The following is a 16,777-nucleotide window of genomic DNA, read 5'->3' as shown; positions in this document are numbered from 1 at the left end:
TGGATCTCCAGCCATCTGAAAAGAGCCTCCAAGATGAAAGTGGGATATCAAAACAGAAAAGAATCAACTTGAAAGAAATGGTCTGTACAAGGAAAAGAAAAATCTAAACCTCTTAAATGTATTCAAAGAATAAGAGAAGACAGTGTATGCATGAGATAACAGGATCAGTTGTATGTGTGTGTGTGTATTTGGAGACAAAAGTATAAAATGAAAAACCAATAGAATAGTTGAAAGAAAGAAGTTGAAAAAATAATATAGGAAGTTGAACAAAAGATTGAAAGGAGACACGTGATCAGAACCACCTTAAGAGATTGAGCATCTCAATGCCAAAGGAGTTTGGCAAAAAGAAAACAAGCTGGCAACTTTCATTTTTAATATGAAAAATCACCCAGAACTGAATTATGAGTTTCCAGGTTGAAATGATCAGCAAAGTATATGAAGATAGACCTCCAGTGAGCCAGAGATGGAGATCCTACAGGAAAAGCATTACCTGTGTGCAAAGGTCCAGGAGTGGAAACGTCTTCAGGTTATGCAACTCCACACCGAGGAGCTGCACCTCAGAACCCAGGGAAAGCGATTTCCAGCCTAGCATCCCAAACCCAACCAAAGGACCAGTAAAATAAAGGCGCTTTTACATGTAAAAATGTCATCCACCATGCTGCCTTCCTTAGGAAGCTGCAGGAAGGCTGAATCCCAGCACAGTAAAGGGCCAGTCAGGATGAGGAGGACCTTCCCTAGCAAACAGCAAGCCTGACCCAGGACAGGGGAGTCCTGGGCAGAATATTTCCGTAGAGGGCAGAGTGTGGGCTGGAGTTGGTGATGCATAGAATAATCCAGATTTGCTTTCCTGGAGTCTGGGTGAGGTCCACTTCCTTTGATGCACACGACAGTGTGGAAGGTAATTAATACCCCAAAGTGGGAACTCATTTGAGAAGGAGGGAGGGAGCAGGCAGCCACTGGGGCCTGGTTGTCCGGTATTTACATTGACCTTATCCAGGAAGCAACTTCAATGTTTATGAGCCTGGTAGACACACTTGGGACACCAAGTGTGACCTCCTTCAGCTCTTCTGACAAGCCTGGGGGAGCAGGTGGTGAGCCAGGCTCTAGGGTGATTGATCAGTAGCACGTAGCGTAGTGCTCAGGTTGAAACCAGTGTGATCTCCAAACCCATGGTGTTTCCACCACCAGCACGTGGACGGTTGGCACTAGAGCTCTTCCGAAAACCCAGATCTGTCAGAAACAAAGCATAGAAGCCTTTCAGATGTTCTCAGCCATGGCATTCTTCAAACCAAATTTTACTCACAATAAATATAGCTGCCATACTTAGAACTCAGAGTAGCAGCTAGAATTCCTTCTAAGCTCTCCCCTGGGAAGCCCCCAAGCTGAGCAGCCTCTAAGGGTTCTGGGAAACCTTAGAGGTTTCTGGAAGACCAGAGACACTGCAGCCTCATGTAGCGCAGGGGGCACTGGACCTCTTGGAGTTAGAGCAACTCTGGCGCCCTCCTGATGTCGGTTTTCTCAGAGGGTATTCTGAAGATTCCATGCGAGTTTTGTAATTAGTGCCTTTGGCTCTCTGCCCAGATACATGAAGAAACAGTCCTGTACAGATAACGAAGTTCATGGTGATGGAGTCCATGAGAAAGGGCCCCCTGGGTAGTGCCTGGGACTTGAGCAGGACCCAAAGATTCTGATTGCAACCAGTCCCTGCACAACCTTCACTCTTCAAGGCTGCTTTTGTTTCAGTTTGTTTATATAATAGTCACTGAGCAGTCCTGGAACCACCTAAGGTCACAGCAACCCCTGGAACAGGGGAGGGGGTTGTAGGAGAACCACAAAGCTGCACAGTTGGTGAGTGTGCCATTCCAGGCCACTCCTGCTCCATCTCAGGCTGTTAGCAGAGCTTATGCTGTTTTTCTGTCATCTGTAAGGCAGATCACGATTCAAAGTTATTCCTCCTTCCCTACTTCTCTGTGATTAGCAATACTTGCTTCTACTACCAAATTGTTCTGGTGGGAATGCTTTGGTGACAAGTGGTGGAAACAGTCTGTAATAAGGAAAGAAGATGCAATGGAAGAATGTTGGGGGCTCGGAGGATCACAGGAAGTTGGAGAATTAGGTTAGGAAAGCTGGGAGGAACTGAGGCAGCCTGGAGAGCTAAGACAACGGCAACGTGACAACCACTTGGTGCTTCCGAAGCACTGCCGGCTGCTGCTCCATCAGTTCTGTTGTGTTTGCTCATTCCATACTCGGTGCTTCTCACCAGGTGAGGGCATCCGATGGGCCTCATGTGGGTCTGGGTCTGCACCCTGGTGGGAGCCGGAGAAGGGGATATCAGCCTCTCTGCGTGTGGGCGAGAGGTCTCCAACATGATTGCATATCACTTTGCCAACAGTGGTGTGTTTAATCAAAGCTTTTTCCAGTAGTCACATGCAGATGTGAGAGTCAAACCATAAAGAAGGCTGAGCCCTGAAGAATTGATGCTTTCAAAGTGTGGTGTTGGAGAAGACTCCTGAGAGTCCCTTGGACTGCAAGGAGATCCAACCAGTCCATCCTAAAAGAAATCAACCCTGATTATTCATTGGAAGGACTGTTGCTGAAGCTCCAGTACTTTGACTGCCTGATGAGAAGAGCTGACTCATTGGAAAAGACCCTGATGCTGGGAAAGATTGAGGGCAGGAGGAGGGGACAACAGAGGATGAGATGTTGGATGGCATCACCGACTCAATGGACATGAATTTGAGCAAACTGAGAGACGGTGAAGGACAGGGAAGCCTGGCCTGCTGCAGCCCTTGGTTTTGCAAAGAGTCGGATGTGACAGCCACTGAGCAACAACGACAAATTGGAGAAGACAGAGCGTCACACCCCAGGTTACTCAGGTCCAGAGAAGTAGAATGGGTGGGTTCATAGACAGGACCCTAGGGGAGAAAAGTGTGAACCATGACTGCTTTATACTTGTAACACCATATATTTATAAATTCTGTGAAAATGTCACATGTTGAGTTCCTGATTTGTTCCTGACAGTGTGAGGTGTTGGGGATGCTTTGATTTGAATTGAGCTGGTTTCTTTGCCTTCAAGACTTATGGGAAAACCAACAAGTAAACCCAAGATTCTCAGCTACGTTCTTGAAATTCTGAGGCCAGAATTGAAGCAGATCGGTCAGTTGGAAACATGTAACCACCCTTAAATGTGCCCCTTTGGTCCCTGTTCTCTTACTTCCTAACATCTAGAAGAGAGTTTATAAAGACGAAAGTCTTATTTACTGATCAAGTCAAGGTAAAAAAGATGATAGGCATTTTTCTTTGTGACAAATGTTGTGTAGGACAGGAAATGAGAGCAGGGAAAAATATGAATTATGTAGGTTCATAGCCAGCTGACAGTGTCATCTGGGCTCAAGACCTCTAACACCTGTAGAGCTCACAGATCCTTTTGAGTCCTGTGTGCTTTCTCCATTAAAAATAAAAAGATGGACTCTTCCCAGTGCCTGGCAGGTGCTGACTCCTATCATTCTCCTCACTCATCCATCCAACACTCCTTGGCATTTACGGACTACCAAGGATGGAAAGACAGATGCTGGCCCTGGGCAGTACCGAGGTAGAATCTCCCCAGACGGTTCCCCTGATTCCTTCCCTCCTTTTTTGTCAGCCCACCACATCTCCGAGAGGATGGGTGGCCCAGCGACTTGCTTTGACCAATGAAATGAAACAGATGTGCCCATAAGATGTGGCAGTCCCCACCCTTAAGGGGCCTGGCAGTTTCTTCTTTCACCTGGAAGTGGTCTGGCTGTCCCAAGGCCACCATCTGTGAAGAAGCCCAAGCTAGCCACATGGAGCATTCATGCAAGGGAGCGCTAGGGCCTCACACAAGGGAGGTCTTCTCAGACCTTCTAGCTCAGCCCAGCGACTAACAGAATGCAGACAAGTTGACGACGTGCAGAGCAGACCTGCCTGGCTGAGCCCAGTCAGCCCCCAAGGGCAGCAAGCAGTAGTAGTCTGGAGCTGCTGCTGGGGAGGCCCGACACGTGGTGACAGGTTGAAGGAAGTGGCATCACATCGGGTTCACCTGCAGGACCCTCCAGGTTGGCTGAGTTGAGGCTTCCAGGTTGGGTGGGAAGTGGTGGTTTTGGAGAACTCACAGTTAGCCTGCACGTGGGCACAGGTGTGAGGGGATGGGAACGAGTCCTGATGCAACAGAAGAAGGGCACCAGAGACCCCACGTGCCACTCATCTGCCCTTCCAGGTACGTTGTGGTCTCCGTGATGACGCCTCATTTCTGGGCCCCCTGTGTCCTCCCAGGCCAGCCCTCTGGGATCAGTCACTGCATGTAGAAATGGGGGACATGTAGAACTCGAGGTGCTTGGAGATGTTGGAGAAGGATAGGGAGCTGGGTGCTGAGCGTCCCCAGGTTACCTCCTTTTAACTCTGCCTGAGAACCAGCTCAGAACATTTGACCTTATTTTGATTAGGAATATTTTAATTAACCTATTTTTTTCTTTTATATAGATTGTGAAGAATTATGGACTTTGAGAATTTATTAAAGGGATGATTTAAAATGGGCTACAGAAATCATAGGCACCCATAGGGTCTTAGCCTGAGATACATTGTGTGATCATTCATTCAGTTGTGTCCGACTCTTTGTGACCCCATGGACTGTAGCCCGCCAGGCTCCTCTGTCCATGGGATCTCCTAGGCAGGAATACTGGAGTGGGTTGCCGGTTCCTTCTCCAATGGAATCTTTTAGTTTGTTGATCTAGCATCTGTTAATGACCTTCAGGGCAGTGTGCCAGTCTCTGAGAGAATTCAAAGACGAACACATAGTTCTTTCCAAGATGTTCACTGCATGATGGATGCATTCTGGGGCCTTGGTATGTTTTGGCATCATAGAGGTTGTTTAAACTTTCGCCTAGAAGAACTGCACCAGCTGGTAAAAGAATTCATTTTATCCCTTGGACTGGAAAAAAAAAGCCCTGATTGAGTGAGTGATTGATCTGTCCCCACCCAAGCCCTCTTGGTCCTTTTAGACTGCAACTCCACCCAGCCCTGCTTGCTGCTATGTCTAGATCTAACTTTTGACATATAATTCACCCAGCTTGAACTTGGTTGGTGCTTGGTGGACAGCAGACTTCGTGCTGGACATGAGTCAGGTGATTCCACAGCATCACATCACTCACTCTCCCCAAGAGGATGTGCATAAATCCATGAGCTAGCCCTGTGACCCAGCCCTCTTCCATCCCATGCTGCTGCTGCTGCTGCTAAGTCGCTTCAGTCATGTCCGACTCTGTGTGACCCCAGAGACGGCAGCCCACCAGGCTCCCCCGTCCCTGGGATTCTCCAGGCAAGGACACTGGAGTGGGTTGCCATTTCCTTCTCCAGTGCATGAAAGTGAAAAGAGAAAGTGAAGTCGCTCAGTCTTCTCCGACTCTTACAGAAACCTTTCAAATCCCTGGCTCCACTGAGCATGTGCCTTTTTGTTCATGTTGTTCCTGTTAAATAAGTTTTAAAAATAACAAGGGTCATACACTTAAAAATTCTTGTAAAGAACAAACTGGGTCCAGGTATTAATAAACTCTAGAAACTTAGGGACAAACAGCTGTAGAGAGAAGCAAAAAAGTGTAGGTAACCAGTGTATGTAAGGGTAAAAGAAAGTGAAAGTGATGTCACTCAGTCGTGTCCGACTCTTTGTGACCCTGTGAACGAACTGTAGCCCACCAGGCTCCTCTGTCCATGGGATTCTCCAGGCAAGAATATTGGAGTGGGTTGCCATTTCCTTCTCCAGGGGATCTTCCTGACCCAGGGATTGAACCCAGGTCTCCCGCATTGCAGGCAGATGCTTTAACCTCTGAGCCACCAGCTGCTGCTGCTATGTAAGGATAACCAGACAACCAAGTGTATGTAAGGCTCAGCTCAAGTGTTAGCAGTGTTTCCTGTTCATTGAAAGAGACAGTGAATATGGTACATCTCTGAAATCCCCAGCACCAGCTATTTAGCATTCCTGCCCTTTCTTCCTTCACTCTTTTTTAAAAATTAATTATTTTAATTGGAGGCTAATTACAATATTGTAGTGGTTTTTGCCATACATTGACCTGAATCAGCCTTGGGTGTACATGTGTTCCCCATCCTGAAACCCCCTTCCCACCTCCCTCCCCATCCCATCTCTCAGGGTCATCCCAGTGCACCGGCCCTGATGAAGGCATCTAAATTCATGACCTGAAGAAATTCACAAAAAAGAACACTCTGAGAGCCCCAGCAGCGGGTGGACTGGTTGCTCTGCCTCCAATCCACCTCCCCATCCTGGCTACCCTGGCCATGTGATGGGGCGGCTGACACCTGATTTACAGTCCCGCCCCTGTACCTGCCCCCATCCGACTCTGTGCAGACTCTGCATGAGTAAATGGGCAAGTCACTTCTCTAGGTCTCAGTTTTCCCATCTGTAAAATGAAGAGCTGGGACAAGGCCCATGATTTTATAAACAAACATAAACACCAAAGAAGGAAAGAACACAGGGACAGCGTGTGCAGCAGACACGCACGTGCTTCTCAAGTGGAAACGCTACCGGAAATTCTCCAAAGCCACAGTCCGACTTGGCTGCAGGCAAGACTTTTTCCTCCTTTCAGAAAAGCTGACCTCAGTCATGCGGGACTCTGCATTCCTGATCTCCTTTTTTTCTTTCTGGTACATTTCTCGTCAGTGGTTCTTTCAGTGCAATCTTTTTTTTTTTTTTTTTTATTGAAAATAGACATTTTATATTGTTTGTACAAGGAACAAATTTAAAAATACAAATCTTACAATACGTAGATATAAAAGACTAGGATATAAATATAAATGCACATCTATAGAAAAACGTCAACAACTTTTCTTCTTTCTGAATCCTTAAATCTAGAGGAGCCACTAGGCACAGTCTCTCTCTGCTCCCTTTCCATGCACGCAGAGCACCTGGCCGAGAGAAGGTTTTACAAGTTGAAATGCTGGTGTCATCCTTGTTAACACCTCCCAATCCAGGAGGAGTCTGGTAGTTCACTTGGAGCCTCGGGTGGGTTTCTTCTCTTTGTAACCTGCAGGTCAGGCTGAGGAATGGGATTGAATCGAGTGGACAAGCTGTCCTGAATAGATGTCATGATGAAATAAAAGCCCTGATAGGAAGCCCTGAGGCCTTCACTCCCTCCCGGGTAACTGTTGACAGCTGGGACTTTGGGAACTGGGCCTTACGCCCAGGACAGGCAGGCAAGGCAGGCGGACGGCGGGCATTTGTCCTGAGCCCAGAGAACCCACCGGTAAGGGCGATGCTTGAGCTGGGCCGTTGGTAAGATGATGGCCGGATGTTTCCTCACCCTGGGGGTCTTTCCCCTGGGACCAGCGCCCCAAGTCTTCCCTAGGTCCTCTCTGACTGGGGAAGAGCTGGGCCTTCACTGCGGCCGCTGCTGGTCTCGGCGTCCCCAGAGCCTCCTAGGCCATGCGGGTGGATTTCCGTGTCCTCCCCTCTGGCATCGGCCCCTGTGGTCATTGGCACACTCTCCATGCTCTCCATCTCAACACCCGGTGTCTGGTGGGCTCGCCTGGAAAGCAGGATAATTGACAGAGGAGAGACTGTGTCAACAAACAGTTCCTTTCGGGCACTCTGATGGAGAGCACCTGGACTGCCTCCACTCACAGGTGGTCTTTAGATCTTATTTTGCATTTCACCCCTTTGTCCACCAAGTTTTACCAGCACTGTGGGGGCAGCTCCCCCCACCTTGCCAACCCCCTGCCAAAAGGCAGTGGTTCCAGTGCCAGGTGCCATGGGAGGAGTGAGTGACGAGGAGCCTGGCCAAGCCAGCATTGACAGTCCTGATAAAAGTGATGTAATGGTTATAAAGCTCACTCAGTCATGTCCGACTCTCTGTGACCCCATGGGCTGTAGCCTACGGGGCTCCGCTGTCCATTGGATTTTCCAGGCAACGGTACTGGAGTGGGTTGCCATTTCCTTCTCCAGAGGATCTTCCCAACCCAGGGATTGAACCCGGGTCTCCTGCATTGTACACAGAGACTTTACCATCTGAGCCACCAGGGAAGCCCTGACATTTATTTAGTAAGTGTTAAATAAATAAACAAATATATTAATCAGTTCTTGAGAAGCCAGGAGTAGGGGATGCAGAGAATCTTCATCCCACGCCTCCCCACCTGTCACTGGAAGTGTGTTTTAGGTCCTGAGTATGCGGACCTGTGGATTACACAGTCTGCCTCCTGAGAAGAAGCAAGTTTTTTGTAGAGTCAACACCCGAGCCGCTTGGAGTAAGGCCTAAACTATAAATCAGAACTCTAGGCCAGTTTATAAAACCAATTTTCTAAAACCCAATTTGTTGAATCACTAATCCACCTAATAACCCATTTGCAGATTAATCAGCTTATGGAAAGAATCAGCTCACCACATGCCCAAGTAGCAATGTTTATCATGTTTACCAGTTCTTAAAGATACATTCATGACTCGTACCATAAATACAGTCAGTGAATATTGGTGTATTCCTTTTAGGAGCACATTTATTGGCCATATTTATCAAATTTACAAATTCTTTTTAAGAATATATTTTTAATGTCTTTAAAAAGATTGTATATTTATTCTTTTTTAATATAATCAATGAATGTATTCTATCTCCTAAGAATAATTCTATATATATTTTATGTAGAAATTATTAAATTGTAATGATATTCTTAAAATCCTTTTAAAAGTAATTTTCTATTTTGCAAATATTTTAGCATTTAGGGGGATTTTTTGATGAATTTTTAAGTAAAATATCAGCTTTCTTTTCTTGATTTCTAGACTATGAAGTTTGTGGTATTTCTTTTTGGATAGGGTGATATTAATAGCTTTTGAAGATGTGTGTGAATATTTTGATGGCTGTTTTATATTTTGGCTTTGCAGTGCCATTTCATGGAATATTCATTTCATCAAAGTTAGGCTCGAAGAGTGGTATAATCTTTATATTGATATAATATTTAGGAAGAAATTTTTGTGACTAGTGATTGAAAGTTTAGTTTCAACACACCTGATATGTCTGGAACAGCCATATAGCTATGGAATGGAAAAATACTGGTTACCAGCTGATGGAAGTACAGAATTAAGGCTAACATGCTATTTGAGGCTTTTATGAAGAAATGGTAAAAATGCCTAAAGATTAGAAAAATAAAAGCTGAAATTTCAGCAAGTGGCAGAAACAGTCTTGCTGAAATATAGAATTTCTAGTATTATAAATGCCAAGGCCAACACGTATGAGCCTATTTATGGGGACATGTGTCCGTATTTAACAAGTACATTCAAGAAGAACAATCCGTAAATATATCATACAAATTGCACGTCCATCAAATCGGTTACTTGGCACATTCTTTCCCTCTGAATTGGCTTTTGGTGAATTGGCCCCATGCCGTCCATTCATTTCTGGCTGCCCAGATTCTGACCAGTGACCTGCAGGCTGCCTTTGGACGGTGAAGGAAACAGGCCTGACTCAGTGACCACTTGGCCTGGACACCCCTTTTGCCCAGCACAGAGTGGGTGGGAGCACCCACACCTCCAGCCAGGAAAGGGTCTTCCTTGGCAAGGGCAGACCCAGGTCATCAGATGCAACCCTGCTCTCGGGGGAGGAAGCATCTTGTCCAGCGTGGGTCTCCTGTGCTACTCACCTTGACCACAGGCAACGTCCCAGAAGAAACACCAGGCATACTACAAAGAGCACGGTGACAGTTGTGGAGACGGCTGCTGGAAAGAGAGCAGAATGAGTGGCACCCTGCTCAAAGTCCCAGCGTTCCTGAGCCTGAAAATTCTGTACAGTTTACGCTTCTGCAGGGAGATCCAGATGCCTTCCCAGCCAGCTCACAGTTACTAACAGATCCTGAGATCCACACTGTTCTGTCTGTTCTACATCAGGGCAGAGAGGACACTCCTTTCCCGGCAGCACAGCCACAGTGGTTGTTTGGGAGTTGTTAGGGAGGGTGGGACCTTCATGTGGATGCAAGAGGGCTGGGCCCAGGAGCAAGTGAAACAGTACTATTTTTAAAACACTTTTATCCATCAGAAGCTCCCAGCAGATTTGGCCAGTTTGCCTTACTATTGTGAAATCTCCCTGCAAAAATCACCAACGTGCCCTGCATCTAAGATGACAATCTGGGGCTTCCCTGGTGACTCAGTGGTGAAGAATTCACTTGCCAATGCAGGAGACATGGGTTTGATCCTTGGTCTGGGAACATCCCACTTGCTGCGGAGCACCTGGGCCCAAGTACCCCAACTACTGAGCCTGGGCCACAACTACTGAAGCCCATGCAGGCCCTAGAGCCTGAACTCCATGAGGAGGAAAGCCACTGCAACGAGAAGCCTGAGCACTGCAACTACAGAAAAATGCACACAGCAGTGAAGACCCATCACAGCCAAAAATAAACTAAATTTTAAAAAATTTAAGGTGACAACCTGAACAACTGCGGACCCAGGAGTCTCACTGTGGCCCAGGAGGCATATTGATCACCTGGAGCCTTGAGCTTTTCAGACCTGTGCCTCGACAGACGGCCACAACTGTGTGTGCCTTCAACTAGAACTGTCCTCAAAAACAGCTAGAGATAAGATGAGGGAACATACCCGGATTTCTACAGCCTAGAAGAGGAAACGGGTGATGCGTAACAGAAGCTTCAGAGAAGACCATTCCTTTTGACTCTAATTTCACTTCTAGAAATGTATTCTAAGAAAATGGGAAATGCATACACAGGAGTAGTCACTAAAGCATTAAAATAATTTTTTTAAATATTAATCTAAATCTCTTATCAGTAGACAGTTAAATGAAATGTGGCATACCCATACAATGGAGTATTATTCAGCTTTTCAAAACTTTGAAATCTACATTTGTTAACACAGAAAGATGTCTACAAAATCTTAAGTGAAAAAGCTGGTTGAGATAAAAATGAATAAAAGAATTTCCAGTAAGCCACGTATGTGTCCATATATACAAAATAGTCTTGAAGAATATATGCCAAGTATTAAGTAATTCTTTGGGCTTGTAGATAACTTTATTTTCTTTTTTAAAATGTTTGCATTTTCCCCAACCCCCGATCTTTTTGCAATGATGCTCCAATCAGAAGAGACACTAAAGTTACAAAAACAAGACTACTTTTATTTATCTAAGTAAATTAAACTTAGAAAAGCTATTCCAAAAGAAGTAAGAGAAAACATGAGAAATTAGTGAACATTATTCTGAGCTTCTAAATTTAACATTAATCATCATTATGACTAAAAGACAAATTTCTTAGCAGAGATGTCTTACCCTCCAGTAAACTATTCCTTCACGTTGACTAATCAGGTTGGCATGCATTTACTGTTCATGGAGAGATTTATTGGAAAAGGCGAGCTGATGTTAACTCTACTTCCACTTTCACAATGCTGCTTCCTGTTTCTAACTGAGAATAGAAGATGCGGACTCAGACTCAAGTGCAAAGAGGGGTCCTGAGCCAATGATATGACAAAGCAATTTGAATTCAGCCCCTGGAACTCAGACACTTGGTTCCTTCCCCAGTTATTTCCAGGCAAATGTAGTAAAGAAACTGAAACAAGAATCACCAAATTTAGTAAAGAGATTGAAACCAGAATCGCCAAAACAGTGGATTAATGCATCAACTGTCATGTTTTCCAACCTTTTATGTTTCCTAGCAGGCTGCGTGGGTTGGAGAAAGAGGAAAAGAGATTTGATGAGACAGAGAAGGGAGGAGGATTAGCTTGAGAGAGGAAGCAGAAGATGGATTATTGCACAGGCCAGAAGGCAGGAGCCCCTGCCTGGCCTTCAGCCTACAGTAATGTTGGGTCTGCAGTGGAGAAGACGGCCGAGGTGGCCAGTGGACCATGTTCAGTGTGGGTGAAGGAGTCCTCTGTAACCACAGTGAGGTACCACCTCATGCCAGTCAGAATGGCCACCATCAACAAGTCGACAGATAATACTAATTTGAAAAGATATGTGCCCCCCAGTGTTCATAGCAGCACTATTTTCCAAATCTCAAGACATGGAAACAACCCAAATGTCCATGAACAGATGCATGGATAAAGAGGTAGTATTTATGTACAGTGTAACATTGCTCAGCCATAAAAAAGAATGAAATTCTATCATTTGCAGCAGTGTGGATGGGCCTAGAGTATATTATGCTTAGTGAAATAGGTCAGAGAAAGAGAAATACTGTATGATATCACTTATATGTGGAATCTAACAAGTAATACAAATGAATGTATATGTAAAACAGGAACAGACACAGAGAAAACAAACTTGTAGTTACCAAAGGAAAGAGGGAAGAGAGAGGGACAAATTAGAGATAGGGGATTAGCAGATATAAACCACCATACATAAAATAGATGAGCAATAAAGATATACTGTACAGCAGAAGGGCTTACAGACAATTATCTTGTAATAACATGAATGGAGGGAGTATAATCTACAAAAATGCTGCACACCTGAAACACATATTGTTGTAAATCAACTATACTTCAGTTTTTGTGTTGTTTTTTTTTTTAATCATCTATTGGTAGCTGGCTATTCTTTTTTTTTTTAACTTTACAATATTGTATTGGTTTTGTCATATATCAACATGAATCTGCCACCGGTATACACGTGTTCCCCATCCTGAACCCTCCTCCCTCCTCCCTCCCCATACCATCCCTCTGGGTCATCCCAGTGCACCAGCCCCAAGCATCCAGTATAGTGCATTGAACCTGGACTGGCGACTCATTTCACATATGATATTATACATGTTTCAATGCCATGAATGGATGGAGTATAATCTACAAAAATGCTGCACACCTGAAACTAACATTGTAAATCAACTATACTTCAGTTTTTAAAAAGTGTTCTCTGTGCATATCCAGGGAATCGTCATTTCTTGGCAGTACCTGCAAACTAGCTCAGGCAGACGGTAGGATCTCTGACATGCTTTGTGCCTACATTCGCTGAAAGCAGTTATGAAATGAGAATGTCAACACCTTAGTCCCTGCCAATGGTTTCTCTTTTGTGTCTTCCTGTACTGAGCACATAGGAAGTGCTGGGTTCAGAGTGGGTAATCAATAAATGATTAATTGATGGAATTAAACCATTAACCTTCTGCAAGCTAAAGAACTGGAAAAGGTCAGTTTTCATTCCAATCCCAAAAAAGGGCAATGCCAAAGAATATTCAAACTACAGCACAATTGCACTCATTTCACATGCTAGCAAGGTAATGCTCAAAATCCTGCAAGCTAGGCTTCAACAGTACCTGAATCAAGAACTTCCAGATGTACAAACTGGATTTAGAAAAGGCAGAGGAACCAGAGATCAAATTGCCAACATCCGTTGGATCATAGAAAAAGCAAGAAAATTCCAGAACATCTGCTTTATTGACTGCGCGAAAGCCTTTGACCGTGTGGATCACAACAAACTGTGAAAAATTCTTAAAGAGATGGGAATACCAGACCACCTTACCTGTCTGCTGAGAAATCTGTATGCAGGTCAAGAAGCAACAGTTAGAACCAGACATGGAACAACAGACTGGTTCCAAATAGGTAAAGGAGTACGTCAAGGATGTATATTGTCACCCTGCTTATTTAACTTATATGCAGAGTACATCATGCGAAATGCTGGGCTGGATGAAGCACAAGCTGGAATCAAGATTGCCGGGAGAAATATCAATAACTCAGATATGCAGATGGCACTACCCTTATGGCAGAAAGTGAAGAGGAACTAAAGAGCCTCTTGATGAAAGTGAAAGACGAGAGTGAAAAATCTGGCTTAAAATTCAACATTCAAAAAACTAAGATCATGGCATCTGGTCCCATCACTTCATGGCCAATAGATGGGGAAACAATGTAAATAGTGACAGACTTTATTTTCTTGGGCCTGAAAATTATTGTGGATGGTGACTGCAGCTTTGAAATTAAAAAGCACTGCTCCTTGGAAGAGAAGCTGCGACCAACCCAGACGGCATATTGAAAAGCAGAGCCATCACTTTCGCGACAAAGGTCCGTCTAGTCAAAGCTATGGCTTTTCCAGCAGTCACGTATGGATGTGAGAGATAGACCACAAATAAAGCTGAGTGCTGAAGAATTGATGCTTTTGAACTGTAGTGTTGGAGAAGACTCTTGAGAGTCCCTTGGACTGCAAGGAGATCCAACCAGTCAACCCTAAAGGAAATCAACCCTGAATATTCATTGGAAGAATTGATGCTGAAGCTGAAGCTCCAGTACTTTGGCCACCTGATGAGAAGAGTCAACTCATTGGAAAAGACCCTGATGCTGGGAAAGGTTGAAGGTGGGAGGAGAAGGGAATGACAGATGGTTGGATGGCATCACTGACTCAAGGGACATGAATTTGAGCAATCTCTGGGAGATAGTGAAGGATAGGGAAGCTTGGCATGCTGCAGTCCATGGGGCCACAAAGAGTTGGACACAACTGAGAGATGGAACTGAACTGCAGCTGAAGGACATGTAAAGTGCCATTTGCTTTTTAATGAGAAATCTGCATGTTGTTGCAGCTTAGGACCATGTCTGGCACAAGCTCAATTTGTATCATTTGAACAGACGAATGATATGATATAGAAGTAGCTCCCTTTAAAGGCTGAGCATGTAAACTGTAGCAGATATACTTCTGCTCTGAGAGATCAGTCTGAAAGATGAACCCTTCCCCTTGGGTGCACTAAATGGACATGGCAGTGTAAACACCGTCGTAGCTGACATTCTGTCCTTTCATTTCACAACTAGGAATCTTCAAAAATAGCCTAGGTAAGGAGCAGAGACAGACATTGGAATAATCGAATAAGGTTATTGATTACAAAACAAGGCTGCCAAGTGAGTGCATAGATATAGAAGATAGTGAAATGAGAACCATTTCCCTCAACATGTATTAAAATGTTAGAGCCCTCAAACTCCAATGAGTATTTGCTCACTCACTTATGGAACATTTACTATTTACCATTTTGTTGCACTAAAAGAGCCACTTTTAAAAGTTGTGAAAGGGACTTCCCTGGCAGTCCAGGGGTTAAGACTTCCCCTTCCAATACAAGGTGTGCAGGTTCAATCACTGGTCGGGGAGCTAAGACCCCACAACCCTCGGGGCCCAAAACCCAAAACATAAAACAGAAGCAATATTGTAACAAATTCAATAAAGACTTTAAAATGGTCCACATCAAAAAAAATCTTCAAATACATAAAAGTCATGATAATCATTTACATGATTCATTTTTTAAGAACTGATAATGGTAATACCAGTGGACTGATTAAAACATTACATTAATATCTACTGAGCAACTGCTATGGTAAAGCATTATTTATATCATCTTCCAAAGATGATCAATCAGTGGCTTATTGCTGCAGAAATAGGAGCCCCTACCGACGCCCAAGGTGCCATGAGCGCCTCTGCCTCTTGTAACCGGCGGGACACACTCCTAGGGCCCAGGTGGCTGGGATTGTGTGTGACAGACATACTTTGGAGAAACTGTTCATCACTAAGTGTTTCTAGACACCTACCCACTCCAGTGTTCTTGCCTGGAGAAACCCAGGGATGGTGGAGCCTGATGGGCTGCCATCTATGGGGTCGCACAGAGTCGGACACGACTGAAGCAACTTAGCAGCAGCAGCAGCAGCAGCAGGGTTTTAGTTTTAATTCCTATCTTCTTAGCCAATAAAACCATTTAAATGGATCTCATTTTCATGTCTTTGCTGACTAGGCCTGTCTTATAGTTAGTGTCTACATTAAGCAGTCTGGAAGAAAGAAATCTTATTCATGCCACATAAAAGATTTAAAGTGTTTTTTTTTTCATCTCTGTATTTCCACAGTTCCTTGAGCAGAGCTATCTTTGCCTATTGTAGGTATTCAGTTAATGTTTATTATCTGGCATTTTAGAATAAGGGAGAGAATTTTTGATATTTTAATCCAGTGAAAGTCATGAAGTGGAAAGAAATACAGATTAGATCTCATAATAAAATAGTTTGGAAATCCACATTGGAAAAAAATGGCCCTCAAATTTTGTAGGATATTTTTTCTTTCAGATATACTTGTACATGGGCTTCCCAGCTGGCTCAGTGGTAAAGAATCCACTTGCCACTGCAGGAGATGCAAGAGTCTGGGGGGTTCAATCCCTGGGTCGGGAAGATCCCGTGGAGAAGGAAATGGCAACCCACTCCAGTATTCTTGCCTGGGAAATCCCATGGACGGAGGAGCCTGGCGGGCTACTGTCCATGGAATCACAAGAGTCACACATGACCTAGGGACTAGACCAGCGCACCACCAACCTCGCACATGTGTGAAGCCATATAAGGCTTTCCAGTTAGTCCTCCTTTGTTACGTAGCCCAAGAATGTAAGCAACCCCAAGGCCCAGTAGGGGTTTTGGCTAGATAAATTGTGGCAAATCCATATAATAGAATATCCTGAGCTGTTGGAAAGAATGAGGTGGTTTTTTCATCTATTGATATGAAAAAATTTCCAAGACATATCATTAGGTAAAGACAAGGTGCAGAATAGTGAAAATAATATACCTAACTGTATCATGTATCTTCTACATGCTATTTACAGATTGACTTTCTCTGAAGGATACCCTGAATTCTAGTAGCAGGAGTTCCTGCCTAGCCTGCAAGGGGACTTTCAGTCAGAGATGGGCTTTTTACCGTACAGCCTTTTGTAACTTTTAATTGTTAAGCCCTGGGCAAATATTAACAGTTCAAGAAAATGACCAAAAAAATGTAAAAGTCTGTAGAAAGATTAATGTAATATGTGACATAAGGAGAAAAATTTGGTCAGCTCTCTGACTTACTGGCTACCT

The 16,777-nt window shown here is 44.4% G+C and overlaps 1 protein-coding gene across 7 annotated transcripts in view; it reads right to left on the bottom strand.

The window, feature by feature from the left end:
• Positions 1-6,216: 6,216 nt before the first annotated feature.
• The window catches only part of IL15RA (interleukin 15 receptor subunit alpha), a 37,750-nt gene continuing 27,189 nt past the window's right edge, over positions 6,217-16,777 (bottom strand). Inside the window, exons 6-9 of one of the 7 annotated variants that reach the window (XR_006544676.2) lie at positions 11,274-11,406; positions 10,595-10,694; positions 9,649-9,724; positions 7,508-7,550 (exon numbers count right to left, since the gene is read on the bottom strand). Coding sequence is in view for 5 of the 7 variants with exons in the window: in XM_025264520.3 (XP_025120305.1) it covers positions 7,367-7,550; positions 9,649-9,724 (260 nt within the window). In the remaining 2 variants the exon portion in view is untranslated. Of the gene's footprint in view, positions 7,551-9,648; positions 9,725-10,594; positions 10,695-11,273; positions 11,407-16,777 lie in introns of those variants that run through there. The other 6 variants (XR_006544677.2, XM_025264520.3, XM_025264518.3 and 3 more) reach the window with 6 other exon arrangements.

The sequence above is a fragment of the Bubalus bubalis genome, chromosome 14 (assembly GCF_019923935.1).
Source record: "Bubalus bubalis isolate 160015118507 breed Murrah chromosome 14, NDDB_SH_1, whole genome shotgun sequence".
NCBI classification, from domain to species: domain Eukaryota; kingdom Metazoa; phylum Chordata; class Mammalia; order Artiodactyla; family Bovidae; genus Bubalus; species Bubalus bubalis.
Note: the sequence above shows the minus strand (reverse complement) of the source record. Positions and strands in the feature narration are given on the sequence as shown.